The sequence below is a fragment of the Cupressus sempervirens genome, chromosome 9, assembly GCF_028749045.1.
Source record: "Cupressus sempervirens isolate cs-2001-9-10 chromosome 9, ASM2874904v1, whole genome shotgun sequence".
In the NCBI taxonomy this organism is placed as follows: domain Eukaryota; kingdom Viridiplantae; phylum Streptophyta; class Pinopsida; order Cupressales; family Cupressaceae; genus Cupressus; species Cupressus sempervirens.
The window spans coordinates 181,598,826-181,622,558 of record NC_143126.1 but is presented as its reverse complement, the minus strand read 5'-3'; the positions used below and the strand labels follow the sequence as shown (position 1 = coordinate 181,622,558).

Genomic DNA, 23,733 nt, shown 5'->3' with positions numbered 1-23,733 from the left:
CAATATCAATGAATATTATGCTTGAATCTTTAACTATGAGTATGATGAAAACCTTGATGGGTTAGGTAGTGAGGATTTTTTGGATGAGGGGGAACATAAAGTACCAAAGGTAGAGGAAGTAGCACCAACTTATCGAGAGGTAGAGACTTCCTTGTCTGTGGAGATAGAGAAGAAAAATTGAATACTTAAAAATCAATTTGATTACACACTATTCGATGAGGATAGAGATAAAAGGTAGCCTTGAGGAATTTTGGTTTAATTGTTTTCCATATATGTTCTATTCTAAAATTTAACTTGGCCTCAAGATTTAACAACATTAGTATAGTTCCCTTTCCTTTCCCTTTGCATTCGAATTCTGAGTGATAATTTAGTATTTTTTATACTTCTAGGTTTCTCCACAAGCACTCTAGTTTGAGGCCTATTTTGGATGTCCTGGTCCTTTTTTATGGTTGGTTTTATCCAATTTATGAGTATCTAAATTAAATGCTAGACCTTGTATATTTTAGTTATATTTAATATAAATCTATTGATCTCAAATTCAGCCTTCTATTTATTTTTAAAAAAAACTTAATAGTCAACAATATCTCACAAGATTTGAATCTTGTTGAAAAGAATAGCAACACATTCAAAACATTGCATTATATCAATACGAACATACAATCTTATGATATGGTGTTGACGTACTTAAACTTTAAAGTTTTCAGATTCATGAAAACATAGCAAAATTTATTTGGTTATTTCCGATCATAAAATATACAGATCATAAAGATAAAATGTTGAAACTTTCAAAAAAAATCATTGTATTTTCTTTTTTTTGAAATTTAGTCAATAGTACAATTCGTCCATAAAACTTTTCATTTAAAAAAACGAGTGTAAGTACTTTACAACACGGAGGTCTGTGTAAAATTTGGTGGCTGTATAAACTTTATTAACACACCCTTTTGGTCATAAGATACAATTAAAACCGGAAGAAGGTTTAGTTCTTCCTCGAACTCAATGGATGAATCGATTCAACTGCATAATTTACTACCGACTTCCTCTCAAGTAATATGTTCCAAAGCACCATTAACTGAAATTTGCAGAAACTATATATAATTAGAGAATTGTAGCACAAAATCAGTCATTCCAGAGCGAGTAAAGCGGCTCCACCGATTCATTCTCATCGTCGTATTGCTGTATTCGAGGAGGCGTGAGTAAAAGAGCCTCTGCCATGCTCTCCATCATATTCGGCGACTCCACCTGCCAATCAAAACCCACTTCGCCAATATTGTTGCTCGATTCACACCATATTTCTCGCCCTTCTTCTTCTTTGGGCGCTTCTGAAGAATGGTCTTGGGAGTCATGTGAAGAATGACTAGAAAACAGAAGTAGTTCGTGCTCATTGAATGACCGCGCCGCCTGCGAGGCAGCGGATTGGATATCATGAGAATGAGAAGAAAGAGGGCGGGGAAGAGTATGAGCAGCGTGAGGAAAATTGAGCACGGCTGATTCACCTTTCAAACAGAGAGCCGCTGCATCGTAAGCCCTAGCGGCCATGTGTGGATTGTCATATGACCCAAGCCATATTCTCCTCTTCTTCTTTGGCTCTCTAATTTCAGATACCCATTTTCCCCAACTGCGGCGACGCACTCCAATGTACTTCAACTCCTTCCTCTCTTCTCTTACGCTCGTCGAGGACGACGCCTTCCTTTTCTCACTCATCATGCCAATCAGTTAAGTTTTCTTGTATATATATTTCAGAATATGTAAACTATTGAACTAGGCTTCAGTGATGTGTTGACAGGCAGAGTTCTTCAATCCGTGAAGGGGTACTGATATAGGTAGGGGAACTCTTGTGGCGGAGGAACGAGCACAGCTGGATTGCAGTTTGTTTTCAGTACGCGCTCCGTATATATATTCTCATTCCAAAACGCGATAGAAAGCGAGTTTTGTGTATTATAACCGGCTTTCGCCAATGACTGGTCGATTGGTAGTAATTCGTGCTGGAGGCAATAAATCTGAAAAGCTGATGAGTTCAAACTTCAAAGTAGTAACAGTGGCACCGGCGTGGGCTTCGGTCTCTGCCGTACAACGCGTTTGATGCCTGGGCTGGCAGGTTTGGACGATATGGAGTTATGTTTGGTGAGAAATGATCCACCGTCTTTTGTCGATGCTCTGGAATGCCATGCATGTACGGATTGTGCAAAGGATGTTCAGATCAGTCTGCGCTTTGGTTATCATTTTATATTTAAATTGTTTTAGTGGTCGAGAGTTTGCGTTCTTGAAATAGAGGTGGCAAGTTCTAATTCTTATTCTAGTGGTGGAGAATTTGTATTCTTGAAATTGTTTTTAGTGGTGGAGAATTTGCGTTCTTGAAAGAGAGGCCACAAGTTCTAATTCTTATTCTAGTGGTGGAGAATTTGTGTTCTTGAAAGAGACGCTGCAATTTCTAATTCTTATTCTAGTGGTAGAGAATGTGCGGACACTTAAACATCGCACACTAGGCTTCATTTCTAGGCTATAAGTGTTAAATGGTCAAAGTTGACTTTTACTTTTTCCAAGCTTAATTGTTTGTGTAGTGTGTGATATTTAAGGGTGACCGAGAACTTGTACTCTTCTAGAGAGGCTGCCAGTTTTAATTCCACTATATGTCTTGGTTGTAGCACAAGGAGGTGCCTTTTGTTTCTAGAAAGAGTATAGGATAGTCTCATAATGTTTGTCACCATTTATAGATCGAAAAGAACATGTTTGGTACTACAGACTATAAAAAGCTTTTTTTTTCTTTAATTCTTTCATGAAAAATATATATGTGAACACAACATAACATGTTTTTATACATCATAAAAAGTTCTAATCCTAGTACACATTGTTTATAGGACATTTCCTTTCCTTTTAATTCTATCTAAGCTGAAAATAAGTACAAAGTATTCTAGCTATTCTCCAACAAAATGATATGACTTGAAAAATATATACATTAGCACAACATAATGTGTTTTTATATAATGTTTTGCATTTTCATTACATTGGACATTGATTATGAAGATGAAACCAATTAAGAATTTGTGAGGAATTATCGTGGTATGCAAAAATGATTTTTGGTATAGATGCATACAAGGGTGTTGTTTTCTATGTAGAATAGCCTGCATCCAAAAAAAATGAATCAACACCATAGCATGGCATACCATCATTAGAAGTTTTTGTTAAGGGTATGTGCAGGATCATGGTGTGCCAAAAAGTGGCGATGTGAAAAAAAAAGAGTTTTAAGACACCTAAAAGCACTTCAAAATCCACTCTGACTTTTTTTCACCTATCCAGGAACCAAACCTGCAAGGTAAGGCCGAGCCTTATCAAATATCCGATATGATATCAGATATCTGATAATTAGAGTAATAATATTATACCGCTATTATTATTATTATTTAATATTATTATAATAATATAATAGTATGATATATTATTTAATATTATTATTATTTAATATGATTTAATATTTAATATGATATTATTATTATTTAATAATAATATTATATTAAATAATAATAATAATAATATTAAATAATATATCATACTATTATATTATTATAATAATATTATTATTTAATATAATAATATTATTATTATAATAATTATTATACTATAATATAATAATAATATTATTATTATATTATAATCATATAATATTATACTATAATAATAATATTATAATGTATTATATTATAATAATATAATATAATATTTAATATATTATAATATATAGTAATGTAATATAATATATATATATATAAGATATAATTTATAATAATAAAAAGTAATATCTTATAATATAATATATAATAAAAAAGTATAATATATTATAAATTATAATAATATAATATAATAATAATATTATTATATAATATAATATTTTATATTATAATATATAGTAAATTAATATAATATATATAAAATATAATATAAAAATATATAAAATGTAATATAATGTAATATATATTATATGTTCTATGTTATATTATATATATTATACTCATTATATGTTATTGCGGCCATATCGGATATCCGATATAATATCGGATATCCGATACCTGTGCATTGGATTAAATAAAATAATAGACCCGCGGGCCCTCATTTTACGCGAATTTGGGGCCAGTATTACCATTATCGATCGGATATCAGATATTTAGGTATGTTTTTTTTTTCCCCAACTCATTTTTAACCTAAATTTAATAGATTTTAGGATGATTTTGTTTGTTTTAGTTGAATCTAGGGTTTTTTGACAAAAATGGTTAAAATTTAGATTTTTTTTTAATATATATTATGTTTTGCAATTCAATAAGAATGGTTGATCAGAATGATTACACTGAGGCAGGGAATAATATTCCTCGTAACCCACCACCAAACGATCCAGTATCCCCACAAAATCATCCACCAAATGATCCTCTACCTCCTCAAAACCCTCCTCGAATCGAGGATTTGATAAATGAAAATCTCACCGAGTTGAGAGGTTTGCATAGAGCATATAATAATGTACCTGCACTAGCTCCTATGTTATCCACGTTAAACACCATAGTGGATAACATTGAAACCCTTACGAACCAACAAAATGTCGCTCTTCGTTGGCATGATGAAATGCACCAGATGTTTGATGATGGTTTGGATTATGATGAGGTTGCAGCCCTCAACATAACCAAAGATGATTTGGCTAGCCTTTTTGCTAACCCAAAAATGGGTATACCAATTGACCCAAAAAAAACCAAACTATCGATTAAATGGTGCACAAATGATGCCATACGTGCAAATTTTTGGGATCGTTGGTGGATGGTCTTTGATATCCCTCCACATGGCAATTTAGACATACCATTTTATTTCCTTAGAAAATTATATGCAGATTTTGTGTTGAAACTTAAAGTGAACCATTGGAGCATGAAGCCCAACATGGCCTTAGGACTAGGAGCTCCTCAGGATAGACCCTCTTCCCAATGGAAGATACTTGGCACTTCCCCCCCCCCCCCCTGATATCTCCCCCCCTCCTTGAGTACAGCATCAAGATATTATGGCAGAGGCTAGCTCTCAGACCATCAGAGCCATTCATAGGCTGAGTAGCCTAATGATATCTCAGGCTAGGTCAGTCCTGCCTCCTCGTGTTGATGATGTTGGTGCCAGTTCATCATCGGCTAGTTCATCACACGTTTGTGTGTCTCACACTTGCATTACATGCAAGAATATTTGCCTGGATCCCATAGGTGATCTTCCTGAGTATCATTTTGAATTAGATGAGGATACACCAGATGCATGTGCAGAGGCTATAAACCCTGATGCGAGAGAGGAGGGGAATGCAGAGGCATGGACTCCTTTGGTTTCGGTACGTGTATACATATTTTTTTTATGACATATGCGATTTAAAGTTAATTTTTATAATAGAGTAATTTTAATTTTTAAGCCATACTAACTTTTACATGTATGTGATCTTCATTCATGTTTAGTTGATGATTGAGGAGGAGCTCAGACAGATAGACGATGCGACACTCTCAGCCATTTCATTTGGCCTTGAGACATGTACAATACATTATGTTGTGTTCGCATTTTTTTTTTCTATTTGATATTGTAGCATATATGGTTGCTAATCTTTCTTCTTTTATCTTGCAGATACCACTTGCCCCAGGGGGACAAAGCGCGGGGGGTGAGCCAGCATGCACTGACAAAGGAAAGGTAATTAGACGTTTTCTAATTGATTAAATATCAATGCATTCTTGTAAAATGTTTGTGGTAATCTCATTTAATTACATTCTTTATTGTATATAGGGTGTGGCTACTGGCGATGAGCCTGTACAGATTTGACATCCTAGATCATCAGGGATTTCCATTCACACAGAGAGCCCCATTGTATGTATAAGTATCATTTATTTTTCATTTTTCTTATTGATGCACAGGAAAGTATGATTGTTGTTCCGTACAATTTCTGTGATTTTTTCTGTACCAATAATGATTCATGTCTTGCATATGTTCATTACAACTTAAATAGGCTTATATGCACCTATCCAACCGACCAAGTTGCTTACAAAGGTTTATTTAATCAAACAAATACCAAATTACTACTTTCCCTCCAAAACTAATATGACTGTTTGAATTTGAAATTCAAATTTCAAACTATAGTTTTTATGCATTCCCTAACTTTCTAAACTATTCCATTGACTCAAAATTGGTCATATGGATTTATTAAATGCAACTAAGTATGAAACTATCCTAAGACTACCCCATATGGCTCTTTTGACCATTTTACATCATGTTGCCCTTAGGTCCTTACTAGGACTTTTATGACTTTTGTCTTTCAAAGTACATTGTTTATTACATAATTCCATTATTGGTTTTAATATATCCCAATTCACAATCAATGATGTCTTTGATCCTCTATCTTCATCTGCTACCAAGGCTCTCTTAGATGATTTAATAGGTGCCCCTGCACCAAACACCCCACCTTCAAAGCAACTCTTGTCCCAAGAGTTAAGGGGTACTATCTTCTTTCCTCCCATCCTTCTAGAGGGATGTTTGCAACTTTGCACCTGCAGTGTATTACCCTGTACACCTGCATACAAATCATTAGAAACAAAAAGCATTGGATCCTTGTTACCAGTCATGGTAACCTTACTGCCTGCTGATTGTGAACAGTCACATTTTATCCTTGACAAAGGCTGAATAACTTGTTGTCTGAGGTCATGCTGACCCTGTCTCTTATCCTCCATGGATATGTTCACTTCTTTGTTCACTCTCGTCACAAAAGGACACCATACTATTCCTATCATCACTCCTTTTTCTGTCACTGTCTGCTTGTAAGCAGAATTTTGAGTTTTATCTTGAACAATCTCATCCTTCATAACCAAAAGAGGTGGCTTTAGTGGTAGATCTGTCATATCATGTTTACTCTCCCTCTGCTCCTGCAAGTCCACAAACTCTTTCTTGCCAAAACAAATAACTCTTTCCTCATCATGACCAGTCAAAGGATTTAGCTTAAACTTCACACCATCTTTGTGTACTATATAAACATTTGATGAGCCAAAATGAATAGTGTTCCTTGACGCTTGCCAAGGCCTTCCAAGGATTACATGACAGCACGTCATTAGAATGACATCACATATAACTTGATCTTTATATTCTCCTATAAAGAAATCCACTATTGCTTGCTCCCTTACAACAATATTTTGTGCATCACTGACCCAAGATGCCCTATATGGTCTATCAATAGGATACTTCTTCAATCCTAGTTTATTTACCATTTCATAAGACACTAAATCATCAAAGGAACCAGAGTCTATTATCATCTTACAAATCTTACCATGGCTCATGCAATTTGTCCTAAAAATGGATGGTCTGGTCTCCTTTTGCTATTGCATTTGTGGTCCTCTTCTCACCATCAAAGATTCTCCTTTAAGTTTAGGGTCTGCATTATCGTACTTCTTTTCTTCCTCTTATCCTTGGGTTAAGCTGACTCTCCTCTCCTCCTTCCTAAAATCCACACCTTTCTTAGGGCACTTGTAGGATTGATTGCCTACTCCTCCACATGTGAAGCATTTACCTGTGAAAAAACTATTACCTCTTCCACTTCCAAATCTTCCTCCCCTGAAACTTCCTCTTGTCTCAGATGTAATCTCTTTTCCTTTATCTTTGTCTTGATTGTTTGAAGTGTCAAACTGACTTCTTACACCTCTTCCTCTCATTGTTCCACCTCCTCTCTAATTTTCTTGCCTCTCATTCTTTCTTTTCAACTTCTCCTCTGCCCAGATTGCCAACTAAAAACATTCTCCAAGTGTCCTTGGTACGTTCAATCCTATTTCATCTTGAATATTGTACTTGAGGCCATTAATGTATCTAGCCACCTTCTCATCTTCATCTTCCAGTCCTCCCCTAATACTCAGGGTATGGAATTTCTTAGTATAGGACATGACATCCATATCCCTCTATTTCAAATTGTTCCTTCTTATCTTTATTTGGATTGCTAAATCAGATGGCAAGAATTGATTTCTCACCATGGTCTTCATTCTCTCCCAATCTAAAATCTTATTCAATCCCCTTTTGATGCAGAGTCTGTAGCAACTACCTTCCACAAGCCAATAAATGGCTATCACAATCCAACTTAGGATTCTAGTACTTCTCACAAGTCCTCTTACCCAGTCCGGGTATACTCAACCTCCAAGCCAAACAAGGAAATCCCACTTCAAAAGCCTCACCAACTATCACTAGAAATGGAGACAATCATGGACATACTGTTCCAACCCAAAATCATCAATTTGTTTGGTTCCACCAAACTCTCAACACACCTTTGCACTTCTAGGCCTACAAACCTTGTAGCCTTCCAATTAGCTTCTTTGCACTTTTCTCCCAGTATCCCTTAATAGCATAGGGACTTCTCCATAGGTAAAAACACCCTTCTTGGCACCTACTAAGAATCCAAAAGCTTTTGGGCTGATCTTGCTCCAGCACCCTCCAAACTGCTTCTTAGTACCTAGGCGTGGTTGATCAAGTTAGGCTAGGGCTTCAAGGAATAATGGGCAAGGTGGGTTCCCAAGACCCAAAACACTTAAGTCAATCTCCAACACACTCAATGCATCCAAATCTAGCACTCAAACTGATCAGAAGTGCCTACAACCATGACTGCCACCAATTACCTTGCAAAAATCGGTCAAGCACATGGGCTTGCTTGACCTAGGGCCGACTTGGAAAAATAGTTGCCCTTCTCTCCAAGCCTCCAACCTCTGGCATTATGTTGCCTAGTCTCCTAACTTGCATATCCCTTAGTTTTAGAGGGTGCCACTAGTGGGAATGCAAGTTAGGGATACATTTGTGGAAGGGTCTAGGAAACAAGGCTTTTCATACCACCTTCTACTAAAATGTAGATAACTTTTAAACCCCAACTCCTTTTTGAGTCAAACCAAAACCAAAAGTTCCCTAACTCACCCCTACAACTATTTCATACACTTAGCAATCATAAAATTTCTATACAAATCCATACCAGCATAACAGTCGAGCGATTACCAATAAATTTCCAAAAAATTGAAGTTTTTATTATTTTTTCTCCAAACCACTGTACACTCTGATCTCCCCCTTTCAACTAAGATCACATATGACATATATAAAGGTCTACATGACCATTGGAACAACCATATAGGCGTTCCCAACCATAAAACAAACAAACAACCACTTTTTGCTAATACTGTTTAGACTCTAAATACCCTATTCTAAAGCCTTTTGGTCCCATGGAGTCCCTTGGTTTATAACCACACCAAAATTCTCATGGGCCTTACATGTGCCTTTATTACAAACATAGACCAACTTGTAAAATATGGACCAAACCTTTATTCCAACTTCCTAATCTACTTGAATCCTCGCTTTCATGGAGTGGCAAGGTGTCCGGCAACATAGATACTTGTTCCCCCCTGCCACATAGGTTAGGTGCCTTGCACCACATTTCCTCTCTCTCATTCTGAACACTAGTCCACCAAGTGAGTGTTGTTCCTCTTAGTCTTGCTTTTCCTACTTTTACCTTCTTATCTGCCTCTATGTCTTCAAGATCAAAGTAGTTCTCAAGGGCCTCTATCCACCCTAGCACTTCTTCACTATCCATTTTACCCTGGTATATTGGAAAATCAATATGGTTCTTCCCACCATTACCTTGTACTACCTTAATGATTCTCATAAATCTCCTTTCTTCAGGATCATCTGTTGTCTCATGCTCTTGCCTTGCATTACCAACCTCTTCTTCTTCATGGTTCTCTCCATGATTTCTTCCTCTAACCTCTTCTCCTCTAGGTTCTTGCCTTTCCTTTTCTAAGGATTCTATCCTTGCAATAAGCTTCAGCCTCTCTCTTCTCATCTATTTTTCTTCCCTCACTCTAGATGCTTCAAGTTCTCTCCTCTCTCTTTTCTCTCTTGCCAATGCTTCTCTCAATTCTTCAAGTTCTCTAGCCATTTGATTTTTAGGAGGCATTTTCACAACAAGTTTTCTTCCTTCCCAAGGGAAAACTCACTGATTCTCATTCTTTCCTCACCAATAAATCTCTAGAAACCACTTATGTACCTTTCAACTCTAGGACACACAAGGAGGAATTAGACACTCCAAGGCTTCAAGAAAGGGACCAACACACTAAGGATGGCAAAGACTCCTATGATGATGAAACCTACAACTTATCTACTCCTAAAAGACCTTGTTGATGCTCTGATACCATTTGATGCAAAGGATGGAGGATCTAACCACAAACTTGCAAATTCAAGCACAATATGGACCCAACCCCTATGTTTCAATGGTGTTCCCAAATGCACACAATGCCACCAAAGACTCCAAACTTGGATTTACATTCACCAAGTGTTCACTCCACCTCTACACACCTTAAAAAACTTCAACCAACATGTTTCTAAGGTTTCCAAACCCACAAATCTTTAGTAGATACAAAAGAGACCAATTTTGCCCTTTACTAGGCTATTCTCTTCTTTGGATCATCAGACCCTATTTTCTTGATTTTTCTCCCAAACTTTCCAAAACACCAAGAAAATAAACTATCTTTTTAGATACCCTTTTTTGATTTTTATAACATATCCAAAAATCAGATATCACTCCTTTGGAAAGACTGTACGGAACAGGGTAGTTTGTCTCAGAATTAGGCCTAATTAGACCACTTTTACAAAGAAAGTGCCCTTCAAACTTGCAATCTTACTTAATCCTTTTTCATAGTCTCTATTAATGATCTAAATCAAAGGATTTTCAAGATTATAGGTCTTGGTCACACTCCTAAACACCCAAATTTCAAAACTCTCCTTAAAATGGCTTAAAAACCAGGGCTTGCTTGTTCAAACCCCAAAACTCAATTCTAGAACTTCTCCTTCAGAATTCACCATGAATTTACATATCTAATATTATATTACCACTCATTCCAATATCAAAAAGCACTTAAAAAATAAAGGATTCTTCAAGTTGCTCTTGAAAACCAAGCACTTTCATTCAATTTTCTGAGACAGTCCATACAAATCTGACACTCCAGGCCGTACAATCACAATTTATAAGTTTCAAGGGATGGTTAGTAACCCCCTCAACCACCTCCAATCGGTTTCATTTGTTAAATCTTCATAAAATTTAAATTATGGAGTTTCCCTCCAAAAAACACATAACCGTTACTATTCAAATTTCTAACTATTAAACTATACTTTTAATGGGCTCATTGAACGTTTTGACTTGTCTAATGACAAGATATGATCATGACAACCTACATGAACCTATCAAATGACTCATATACCATATTAAATCCTAAAATCCTATCTCATGCCCAATTACAACTTTTTTCCACATATGAGTCCAACATTATAACTTTGTATGCTTCCATGAGCCATAATTGGTGCAAGGATTGCCCAATTGACTTCAAGAGATACTCCATGACCTCTGTAATGCCTTGGATCTTCAATGTTCCCTTGATGAGCATGGGATGCTCCTACATCACTTATCTTCATAAATAAATTCAAAACTAATTTTTGTGATATTAACAACTACTATTTTGTATCTCATAGGAGACTCCTAGTGCACATGAGGTCCGACGGGACAGTTATGTAGATTTGATGATGTGGCCGCTCACTCCTGAGGAGGAGCCTACAATAGTAAGTTGTAGGTTGAATTCATGATTAAATATGTTATAAATTTAGCATGCTATGAATTATAATGTTATAGTTTAAATTGTAGATTCATCTGAAAAAGGTATTTGAACATATATAGTCCACAATTAGAGAGGTACCAGCATTGCTGAGGGCATACAAGAGGACTCCTGACCAGCACAGGAGGTCGATGAGAGAGGTATTTATTATGAAATTTTGATAGTATTAATCTCCATTACGGAAAAGATCATTATGAATTTGAGTAATTCAATGTTAGATGCGTAGAATCATATAAATTTAGTAGTCTAACTTTGGGTTTTCTTTTTTTGTTTATGTAGGAGGCATCCGATCCACCTAGTGCACCGAAGAGGTTGCATTTTGATCATCCACCAACACCCTAGGATAGTATAGTTTTCGTAGGATGCATCATGAGACATTTTGAGATGGCATATGCCACATTGTATACAGAAACATTGATATTATACACATTCTGATGGCATGATCAGCCACATTTTGTATATGGATCTATGTGTTTTGATATATATTTGAGAGCTTTGTCTATGGATAAATGATCTTTGATATATATTTGTGTAAAATTTTGTCTATGGATACATGTATTTTGATATATATTTTTTTCATTTATGTGCACAATGATATACATATTAATTTAGTATCTAGTATTGTTCAATTTATCATGGATCATGTGTCATGCCCTAAATTTTACTAGTAAAAACACAACAATTTTTTTTTTTTTTTTTGGTAGCTTATGAAGTTACATAAGAAATTACATATTGTAAAACAAGGTTATCATTGAATAGGAGTTCAAGACTCATGTGGATAGTGTCATCCGGTTGTAACATTTTAGTCACAGGTGGTTTTCAAATAGATTGGATGATAGTCTAGTTCAAGTTAGCATCACGAGTCAAACGAGCAAGTTCAAGATACAACAGTCATAAATTAGTGAGGTAATTCATATCCTAAGAAGCCTCTGATACTAATATTCTATTAGAGTCTGTCGGTTGTATCATATGGACTAGGTCGTGATTCTAGCATGTAAGGGAAGGGGATCCGAATTACTTATTATCCTCATTACCATTGTACACACATTCATTAATCATTACAATATATATTAATGTGACAATTACTATATGGTGTGGAAGTGTAGTATATCTTAATCAATTAAACACATGTATCTAGAGAATTTAGATTTAGTACTCATCACATGAGCACCCTTAGTCAAATAAGAAAATGTGCACTTATCTACCACACTATATCGGATCTAACCATTGGAAATTAGAAAAGATATGCCCCAAAGGTAGCTTCAAAGTCTACATGATGGAGAAGAGGCCACTTGCATTGATAGTATCCATCATTCAACACATTAGTTACACAACTTATGGAATAAACAATTTGTTTTATGTGCCAAACGTGTATCATGTGCTTGCATCCATATCTTATTGGTTATAGGTCCTCTCGAAGATTGGACCAATATTGAGTCATTTTCTCCTTCTTTACTCTATTTAGTCATCCTTATGCATTCTATCAACATTGCTTCCTCACCAAACTAGCACTCACTACAGTTTCCTAAACACAAAAATTACTATTTCAATACATAGATTAAACTCACTCTAACAAAAGACAATTACTAACTATCTAGCTCATCAACTACTAACTAATCTAACTACATTGCCATGCTTTTACATTTACTATTTTAATTAATATACTATTACATTTACTTTTTACATTATTACACATGAATGAAATCAACTAAGCAATAAAAACCGATGCATTTGTAATTCAAGACATGAAATAATATCATAATAATGTAAATCTAGTATCTCTAAAACTAATCAATGCATAAAATTAGCTTAAAAGAATTTGACAATGATAATAGAATGTGAACTAGGGGCAGGCACTACATCCACCCCCCCTAGAATTAGGCTTACTCCTGGAAGCGCACAAGAATGATAACACTAAAGGACTCACTGTGCGGGTCCCATTGAACCCTTCCCCCCTATAGAAGGATATGACTCTACTAATAACATTACAACACACTTAGAGCAATATGATTCTAGTTTAATAATAAACCAAAAATCATATTGATCCAACATTCATCTTTTAAACAAATACTGAAATAGATCCCCTAGCAATGGATCTAGAACTAGAAGTCGTCTCTCCTACAACACCTAAACACAACAACAACATCTAAGAATCCATCATAACCATAGGGTCATAACTACCGACATAAACCAATAATCCAAAAAGTTTTATAAGTTTTCTAGTTCCATGTTTAGAATCTATATCATTTCAAAGTTTGTTGTTCAACAATTTGGTTTCAAGTTTGATGTCAATATAAGTTTGTCGTTTAAATGCGTTGTAAGTTTACTAATTGCTCAAGTGATGGCACACATAATGCCCAGAGTTCCCAATGTTGAAACTCAGGCTCTGATACCAGATGTAACGCCCCGCTCGGGAACCCAAGAGAAATAAACCTAACATGTTACAATGTTTACTGAACTATTTTTTTTTTTGAAGTTTAAACAACATCAAGATAACATTAATGCGGAAGCAATATGAACATACACAACAAATACACATTTGCAATTATAGATACAGTTTCAATTCCTCAAGAGTTCCTTTACGTTGAGTCACATTTAATAATTTTAAATTAATTAGTTTAAGTTCCAAGTACAATGTCTCAAGATCATAAAGGAATAACAGATACATAGTCGCATAAGCAAATGCATAAGTATAAACAATACAATGAAAGTACATCCAATCAATAACATCCACTGCACATGTCGCAGGGTATGTGAAAATAGATACAATACACTAGGATATATGATAACATATATACATCATCGGAAAAGAAGTCTCTGAGATAAGAAGTAAGAATGATAAAGGTACATCTTCTGCAACGAACATCCAACAGCTCGCAATGTGAAGGGGAACCCAAATGGTAAGAAGGCACTACCTCCCGACCGCGTGGTTACCTAGTCAGGCTTCCACTCCCACCGTGCAGGGAAGATAATGAACGATCCACATACGGCTAATCAAACATAAAACACTCCTAGGCATGGAATACCTACTAGCCAAAACTATCTCAAAGGTAACACATACTACTCAAGAAGATAAAATAAACCAGAAAGAAAGAACACTCAATCCAATACTGACATCACATAACCAAACATCATACACAAACCAAGTATAAACCAAATACCAAGATCACAAGATAAAGTCAACAAAAGATAATCCTACTCAAGTCAAAAGCCACATGTCAAAGGTACAACATAATGAAACACCAATCATCATCAATGAAAGTAAGTAACCAGAATAAACACATCCAACAATAAATACACCACCAGAGATACACAAATCTACAGAGGAGACTCAAGCTACATACTAGGGAGTGTCATCACATGGCTTCTTGAGTTACCCTGGACTGATCTCTAAATAGACCCCGGACCCTCAAGCGTTGAGTTACCCTGGACTGGTTACTCTGAACCTCGGACCCTCAACATCACACATGTGGAAACTAGAAAGCCCTCTCAAGAAGACGAGGCACTCATCTCATTCCCATCCTTAGTCTATACAAGCACTCAAGGCATGGGTAGATCAAATATCTCTAACTTATCTTTTTAGTGTGTTTCCCCCCATAAATTTTACTTACTAGATTATCACTTATTACATAACTTGCATTAGGTTACCCTGGTACTGACCACTTTGGGTCCCGGACCCCTATGCAAGCCACTCCCAAGTCACGTACCTAGACAACCTCTCCTAAGCACATAAAAAAACAGTTGTGTCCCATACCACAACACCCATAAAGATCAAACTTGGTTCCTTAACAGGCAACCTGATAACAAGATGGATCAAACTAAATCCAAATACACATAAATGCTCACAAAACAAATCTCATAAGTATAAACTCCAATTTGAATCACAAGAATCATCATAACATCTAGCCACATAATAGTATCCAAGAAATCTCACAAAACCTCTGGTGTACATCCTAGACTGGTCGACATCTAAACAACACCAAAATCCAAAAAGAAATATAGACAGTACATAGAAAACATCATAGTCTCACAGTTGGATTTGATTCATAATATATTGTTGAATTAATGTAAGGTTTCAATTTTCGTTTTTTTTATTTATTTATTTATTTATTTATTTATTTATTTTTATTTATTTTTATTATTATTTTTTAAAATTATTATTATTATTTTTTTTTTAAATTTTATTTTATTATTTTTTATTTTTTTAATTAATTAATTAATTTATTTATTTTAAATTATTATTATTATTATTATTTTTAACTAAGTCAAACTTCAATAATTTTGTTTATTAGAAGAACAACCCTTCTAATAAATTTAGATAAATTATTATATATGAAAATTTTAAGAATTGTATTATAATTCTATATTCTTTATTTTATAATATTTTTCTCAACGAACTTCATAACAATATTATTTTAATATATACATATTTTAATAACATTTATGATATTAAACTGATAGGAAAAATAAATTGAACCCTTCGAATTTTCAATCCTAAGATTTTCATTTCCAAAAACAAACCCCTTCCAAATTTAAATTTCTTAATTCCATTTTAATTCAAAACCCAAATTTCAATTTAATACTAAATTTCTTTCAGAAGTAAAACAAGGTTTTCTAAATAGTTTTTTTTTTTTCAATCCCGATTCCCAGAAGAAATCAAATCGCAAAAGATTCAGAAGAAAGGTAGCAAGATTCATTCAATAAAATTTGAGAAAGCAATTTCCAACAAGCACGAAGAAGACAAAGATCCGAAAGTGTTTCTAGAATGGTTCACAAACCCTACCTTGATCTGATGCTAACAATCTGGTGAAACCCTTGCTAATCCGAACCCTTCCAAGCTTCCAAAGATTTCTTTGCTCCCCTTTCCAAAAGTGTGTTCCCTGAAAACCTGTGTGTGCAATAATGACCCAAAACCCTCTAATATAGAATCTAATTACCTTTTAGGGCTTCTGTCCCCACAACTCTAAAATAATAATTACTTTATTTAATTAATTCATTCATGCACAATTAATTTCCCTTTTAATTAAAATTATTATTTTATTATTCCTTTCATGCATGTTAAGTGAATTGTTAAATTACTTTATTTAACTTTCCACTTTACTTTAATAAATTTATAACTTTTTAAATCTCATGTGCACATTATTAAAATATCTTTATTCAAGTTCACATTTTTATCTTTTAATTAATTTTATTTTTAACTCATGCATAATTCATGCGAACTATAATCTTTATGATAATTAAATATCTTTTCACTTTTAATTTCATTTTTAGAAACTTAATTGATAAAATATTTATTAACTTAAATAACAATAATATTTAGCATTTATTTAAAAATGCACTCTAAATATATTATTATTAAATAAAATAAATATAATCAATCATGTTCTAAATTTAAACTTTAACTTTTATCTCCAATATTTAATTCTCGCTCATTTAATTAATTCATTCATGCACAATTAATTTTTTTTTTAATTAAGATATTCTTTTATTAATCCTTCATGCACTTTAAGTGAATTGTTAAATTACTTTATTTAACTTTCCACTTTGACTTTGCTTTTAAAGTTAATTTATAATTTTAATCTCATGCGTACTTTATTAAAATACCTTTATTCAAGTTCACATGTTTTTATCTTTTAAATTAATCTCTTATATTTAAAACTCATTCATGCGAACTTAAAACATATTCATAATTTAATATCTTTCTCCTTTTAATATTTTTTTGAACGTTTAACTTGATAAATATTTATTAACTTAGATAACAATAATATTTAGCATTTATTTAAAAATGAACTCTAAATATATTATTATTAAATTAAATAAATATTATCATGTTCTAAATTTACTCTTAAAACTTTTATCTTCAATTTAATTCTTTATATTTAATTAATTTCTCAATTAATTAAATATAATTGAATATTCATAAAGTCATAATAATTCTTCATTAAATTAAATTATTAATTTAATCTATTAATTAGACTTAATTAATAGAAAATACATCAAAGACTCACAAAACAACATACGCATAAAAATACTCACGGGTTTAAAAAGGGTAGACAGTCTGTTACGAGTCCTCCTTGCTGGACAAGTATTATAGGCTTATGGCTAGGATTGGACCTGATCATTATCTTCCCATTCTCACCATTTGAGTATTTGTAATAGGGCACGCTCATCCTGGCAATTCAGGGAAGTCGATGCTCGGTACCTGCATCCTGCATAAAAGCCAAGCATGTACATGTATATAATATATCTAAACTAAACAGACAATGGCGGGGAGTGGTTCATCATGTAGATCCCGACTAGCAGGTGACTACGACTCCCTCCCTTAACCACATCAAACACGTCAGACAGAAAGATAAAATAAACACACACGCCATACACATGCAAGTATGGGGTAAGTATAATAATCACAAATCTAACATCAAATGCGTACATATAATAATGCATCTCTATCAATACAACATAATCATCATTAAAGACATCATGTTAACATTTTTATGAAAGAAACCACATTTACTAACTAGGATCATCAAAATACCATTAACAACACATGAATGAAATCAACTAAGCAATAAAAACCGATGCATTTGTAATTCAAGACATGAAATAATATCATAATAATGTAAATCTAGTATCTCTAAAACTAATCAATGCATAAAATTAGCTTAAAAGAATTTGACAATGATAATAGAATGTGAACTAGGGGCAGGCACTACAGACATCTTCTTCCCATCCCTCCAATCAAGAATCCTAATGTGAACAAGTCATATTAAATGTCAACTTGACATTCTCCCAAGTACAAATCCCTTGGGATTGCTATCCCACTCCTCCTTAATTTCAAGTCAACTACCAATGCTTGGGAACATGTAACCACTGCTGCAAGAAATTTCAAGTTGACTACCTATGCTTGGGAACACGAGACCACTGCTGCAAGGAGGGGAAGACTAGTGCATAAGACAAGGATGTGACATAAACCCTTTCTCCTATGCACCCAAGTATATTAATGGGGATGAAACCCCTTTTCAAGAAGGCAAGCTCAAGGATAAAAGTTTTGACATGACATGTCAGAATGAATGTCAGATTTAACAATATGCCTTGGGGAGTTGAGAAAACTTTTTGCATTATGATGGCTTAGGAAATGTTGGGGGCTACTATAGAAGGGTGGTCAAGATCAATCTTGGATTTTATTTTATTTTTGAGTTAAATATTTAAATTTTTCATATTCTCTAACATGCACACTAATATGCCTTTATTTATTTAATTACTAATTTATTATTTGAGTGTTGGATGTGACTTAGAGGTCACAAGATTGTAATGTGTACCATTTTGTCACTTAGGAAATATATTAGTCTAGGACACTCATTAGTCTCTATATGCTATTATTATTTTTATTTTTATTGGATAGCAGTCTAGAATCTAGGAATATTCTTTAATATTTTATTGCTTTGTATTAAGGAAGGGATTTATTTGCCTTTATCATACATTTTCTAGAGAGGAAAATGCATGCCTACAGCAATGTATCTCATAGATTTTATTATGTCTTCTCTTACAAAAAACTTCATTTTGTTATATCATGAAATTAATTTGATGATTTCCTTGCTTAGAATTGCATTAATCTTGGTAGTTAAAATCAATGTTATCCATGCATGTGATATGAACATAAAATTTTCCTTCCAAATTATTGAGTGCACAACAAGATTGTAAGCAATCTACTAAGTTTTAAATTTATACAATCAATGGTATCACATAACATCTATGGATTGTTATTATCAACTAGTCATTTACAATACCACAAGGAGAAAACTTTCTTTCACATTTTCAAATGATAACAATGATGTCAAAGCAAATCTATGACTCATACCAATGCTTTCATAAAAATATAAACTCCAAATGAAACATGCATATATAACCTTATCAATTATTTCCTCTACACGTACATTAGGTAACAATGATACAATCTCCTTCCATCACAATGGGGCAACATAAGGAACTTTTCAAAATCATAAGGAACATGAACATTGAAAGATATGGACAATGAGTAGCATGAACATTGTCCAACATGATCATTGAGAACATGAACAAGCTGGTGATTCCTCCTTCACAAATGAGGGCACAATGTCAAGTTTTCTCATCCAACATCAATCTGCAAGATGATCATTCCAAGCCATTTCCATTGCTCTCTTGGACACAAATCTGCATATGCAACACAACAAAATAACAAGGACCATGGGTACTTTCCACCCAACCATAGGCCTCAAAGAGATAACCCCTGCACTAGGGAACAAGGCTCAAACTGGGATACACATACAATCTTTCAATGCATAAACATTACATTTCAAACTTGAACAATTTCCCCCCAGGCTATTTCACAATGGCTTCACAGATGGAACCATAAACATAGGGTGAAGGTGTGTTCTAAAATGGAGACTTGCCATAACAAACCATATTTGCAATAAACAATTTTCATGCCCTCTTAGGGCTATCATAATTCAGCAAATTTCATGCCCTCTCGAGGCTATCATAAATCAACAATTTAATGCCCTCTCAGGGCCTCCACATTTCCTCCTCCAAACCCACTACCATCAGATGTAACTCCTCAAACTTCTTTTCTACACCATACTTTCCTTATCACCCCCAGCAAGATATGAAATGTTATGGCATACAATGGAGCCCATACTCCAAGGTTCTCAATACATTTTTTGACCCCAACTTAAGCCCTTCACCCTGGACTTCTCTTCCCTTCCCACAAGGGTGAGTGTAAGTCCCATGCCCATAACAATACTCAAGCACAAAACAAGAAAACAAAACTAAGTAGAAATAAAACAAGAAATTTTCAAGAGCACATCACATTTTCAAAACACAATATCAACACCCATAATACAACAAGGAAATAGATGAAATCCAAACCTCATACTCACAATACTCCACACAATACAACAAGATGCACAATGGTGTCACACTAATCTACATGGAATGAACACCATTTAAGCACTCACATGAATGCTACTCCACAATGCAATGCAATGCATACTCCATTGATAAACTCCACACTTGCATATTTTCTTAACCATGCAAAAAGAAAGAAATGGAAAAGAAGCAAGTTTGAGATACCAACCTTGGTCCAAGCTAGGGTAAGGATAGTTGTAGTAGAGCTCCCCTAATCTCCCTCCAAAACTTAACTGTCTCTAAAATTAGAGAGTGGGCAAACACCCCACTAGTTTCGCCAAGACCCTCTAATAAAGCCTTCCCACTAACTTATTTTAGCAAAAACACTAAACCACTACTTCTTACAAACTTGTGTCCTCTAAGGGTTCATTGATAGCCCTCACAAGATCTGAGTTATGACCCTTGAAGGATTGACCTCAAAATGCACTTAGAGCACCTTGGAGACTCCTCGATACGGGGTGGCCACAAATGATGGATGGTCTTCATGGCCAAAACAAGGGTGTGACTAGGGTTCACCCGCCCATCCGAAGCTAATGGCACTGACGATTCAATGCCAAGCTCAACGGTTTCAAAGTTACATTGTGGTGCACCTATGAACTGAGGCATACTGCGAGTTTTGGCATTGAGCGAGATCGCTATGCTGAATCCAAACAGAATGTGATCTCTCAAAAATAAGATAGTTTATTTTAGGCGTCAATATCACCATCCTGTAGCATTTGACAGTTCATCGATAGCCCTCACGAGCTCTAAGTTATGACCCTCGAAAGATCGACCTCAAAATGCACTTAAAGCACCTTAGAGACTCCTTGGTACGGGGTGGCCGCAAATGATGGATGGTCTCCGTGGCCGAAACAAGGGTGTGACTAGGGTTCACCCACCCATTCAGAGCTAATGGCACTGACGATTCAATGCCAAGATCAGCGGTTTCAAAGTTACGATGTGGTGCACCTATGAACTGAGGCACACTGCGAGTTTTGGCATTGAGCGAGATCACTGTGTCGAATCCAAATGGAATGTGATCTCTCAAAAATGAGATAGGTTATTTTAGGCCTCAACATCAGTGTCCTGTAGCATTCAATAGTTTATCGATAGCCCTCATGAGCTCTGAGTTATGACCCTCGAAATATCGACGTCAAAATGCACTTAGAGAACCTTGGGGACTCCTCGGTACGAGGTGGCCACGGACGATAGAGGGTCTCCGTGGTTGGAACAAGGGTGTCACTATAGTTCACACACCCACTCAGAGCTAATGGCACTAACTTGTAGTAGTTAGGAATTAGATTTTGAAAAGTTGTCAAGAAAGGTTGACCCCTTTGACTTGTATCATGAAAGGTTTCTTTGTGCCTTGCTTGATTGTTTGAAGACTACTCCATGTGTCACTATCTTTCATAGAAAAAAAATTGCTTTTGAACTTCAAGCTTGCAATATTATCAATTATTATCAAAATTTTTCAACCAAGTCAAAACGTCAAGTGCAAATATTTGTTTGCATTTTTTGCTAAGGGGAGTTTCATAAATTGACTTTGATTTTCTATGTCTCTAGTGCTTGAACATGCTTAAAATGGCTCTTTGGTCTTAGAGCTAGTGGTATTTTCTAACTTCATGGTCTATGATATGCATACTAAGAATTTCTTTCACTAAATGGTTTCCTTGATCTATTGACTACACTTAAATTTGTTCACTTGTCATCTCTCTTTCTTTATCTACATTGCTATTTGGGATTTTTTTGTAGCTCTTGACTTGAGTCACTAGTGTTGTAACCTGCTTGGACAATTTGTTTGACAAGTCACTCATTCGTTTCTACCTCTCTTTGACATGTGAACACTCTACCTCTCTAGTTTGGACATCAAGTTATCTTGTGTCACATTATTAGCTTCCTCTAGTCTTCTTCATGCTTTATTATCTATCTACCACTATGGTATTCAAACCTTGTGCTACCAAACCTCAACCAAATCTAGATGATCATGATATCCTCCATGCCACTAAAGAGTTTCAAGATCTATATGTTCAATACAAAGAGCTAGAAGAGACAAATAATCTTTCTTACCTTCATCTCTCTAAGCACATGATAGAAATCAATTCTAAACTTGAGAAAAGGTTAGAGGAGAATATTGCATTCTTAAATTAATCTCCCTTAAGACCTTTACATACACACGGGTCATCTTCTTCAAGGTCTACATATTCTATGCGAGGACATCAAATAGCTTCATCTTCTAGATCTAAAGACCTCTTTAGAGAACAAGCAAGTGATACCTCCTGTGAGCCTATGCCAAACTTTGATTATGGACCTATCTTTGACCAAGATAGTGATGAAGACATGGATGCATTCTATTCACTTAAGAAACAACAAAATTATCATGGAGAAATTTTTGAGAGAACTTTTACTCCATTGGAAGATTCTCATGATAACATCTTGCAAACACTTCTTGATAATGAATCCATCACATTACTAGACAACTCTAGACCTTATGAACCCAAAATCAAACCTCCATGGTGGATAAATTATCATTATTGCCACTTCCATGGAAGAAAATTTCATAAAACTAAAGATTCCATAGTGTTGAAACATAAAATCCAAGATCTCATTTATGATGGGATTTTTGATACCTCTAATGAATCATGTGTCACAAGATCATGCTGATGAACCTATGTCAAGTGATGATTTGCTTGACACTTTCACTTCTTATAACACTAATGAACCTCCTAAAGTGTCAAAGCTTTCGAAAATGCCTCCACCAAAAAAAGAACCTAATTCTTTCCATATAGACCATGCATACCCTCAAGGGCTACAACTAAAAGAAAATCAAGCTAACCTTCACTTGTCTGCAAACCTTTTCCATGCTAATAAGACTAAAGATCCTCAAAATTCATGCAACACTATGATTACTATGCCCACTTTAGCTAATCCTACATTATTGCTTTAAGATTCTATCATGCACACCTCACATTTTCCCTTGTCCTTAGAAGGTGCTCCATATCAAGATGACTCTCAAAAAGAAAAATATATAAATAAAGATCAAGATCAAACACCTTTTCATCTCATCCAAAATTTCACCTTTCTATATCCTGTGTGTTACCCACCTCCTACATATGATGAGGATACCATTTCCACTACCTCCATTGAGCTT

The 23,733-nt window shown here is 34.7% G+C and overlaps 1 protein-coding gene across 1 annotated transcript; it reads right to left on the bottom strand.

Moving 5' to 3' along the window:
- Nucleotides 1–897: 897 nt before the first annotated feature.
- On the bottom strand, nt 898–1,768 carry LOC149538073 (ethylene-responsive transcription factor ERF024-like). The gene has a single exon (XM_089802308.1). The coding sequence runs from the start codon at nt 1,702–1,704 to the stop codon at nt 1,117–1,119; it is 588 nt and encodes a 195-aa protein (XP_089658434.1). The 5' UTR covers nt 1,705–1,768; the 3' UTR covers nt 898–1,116.
- Between the last annotated feature and the right edge of the window lie 21,965 nt (nt 1,769–23,733).

Coding starts and splice junctions, on each gene's coding strand:
- LOC149538073 (XM_089802308.1), bottom strand. CDS start 1,704: ATGATGAGTGAGAAAAGGAAGGCGTCGTCCTCGACGAGCGTAAGAGAA.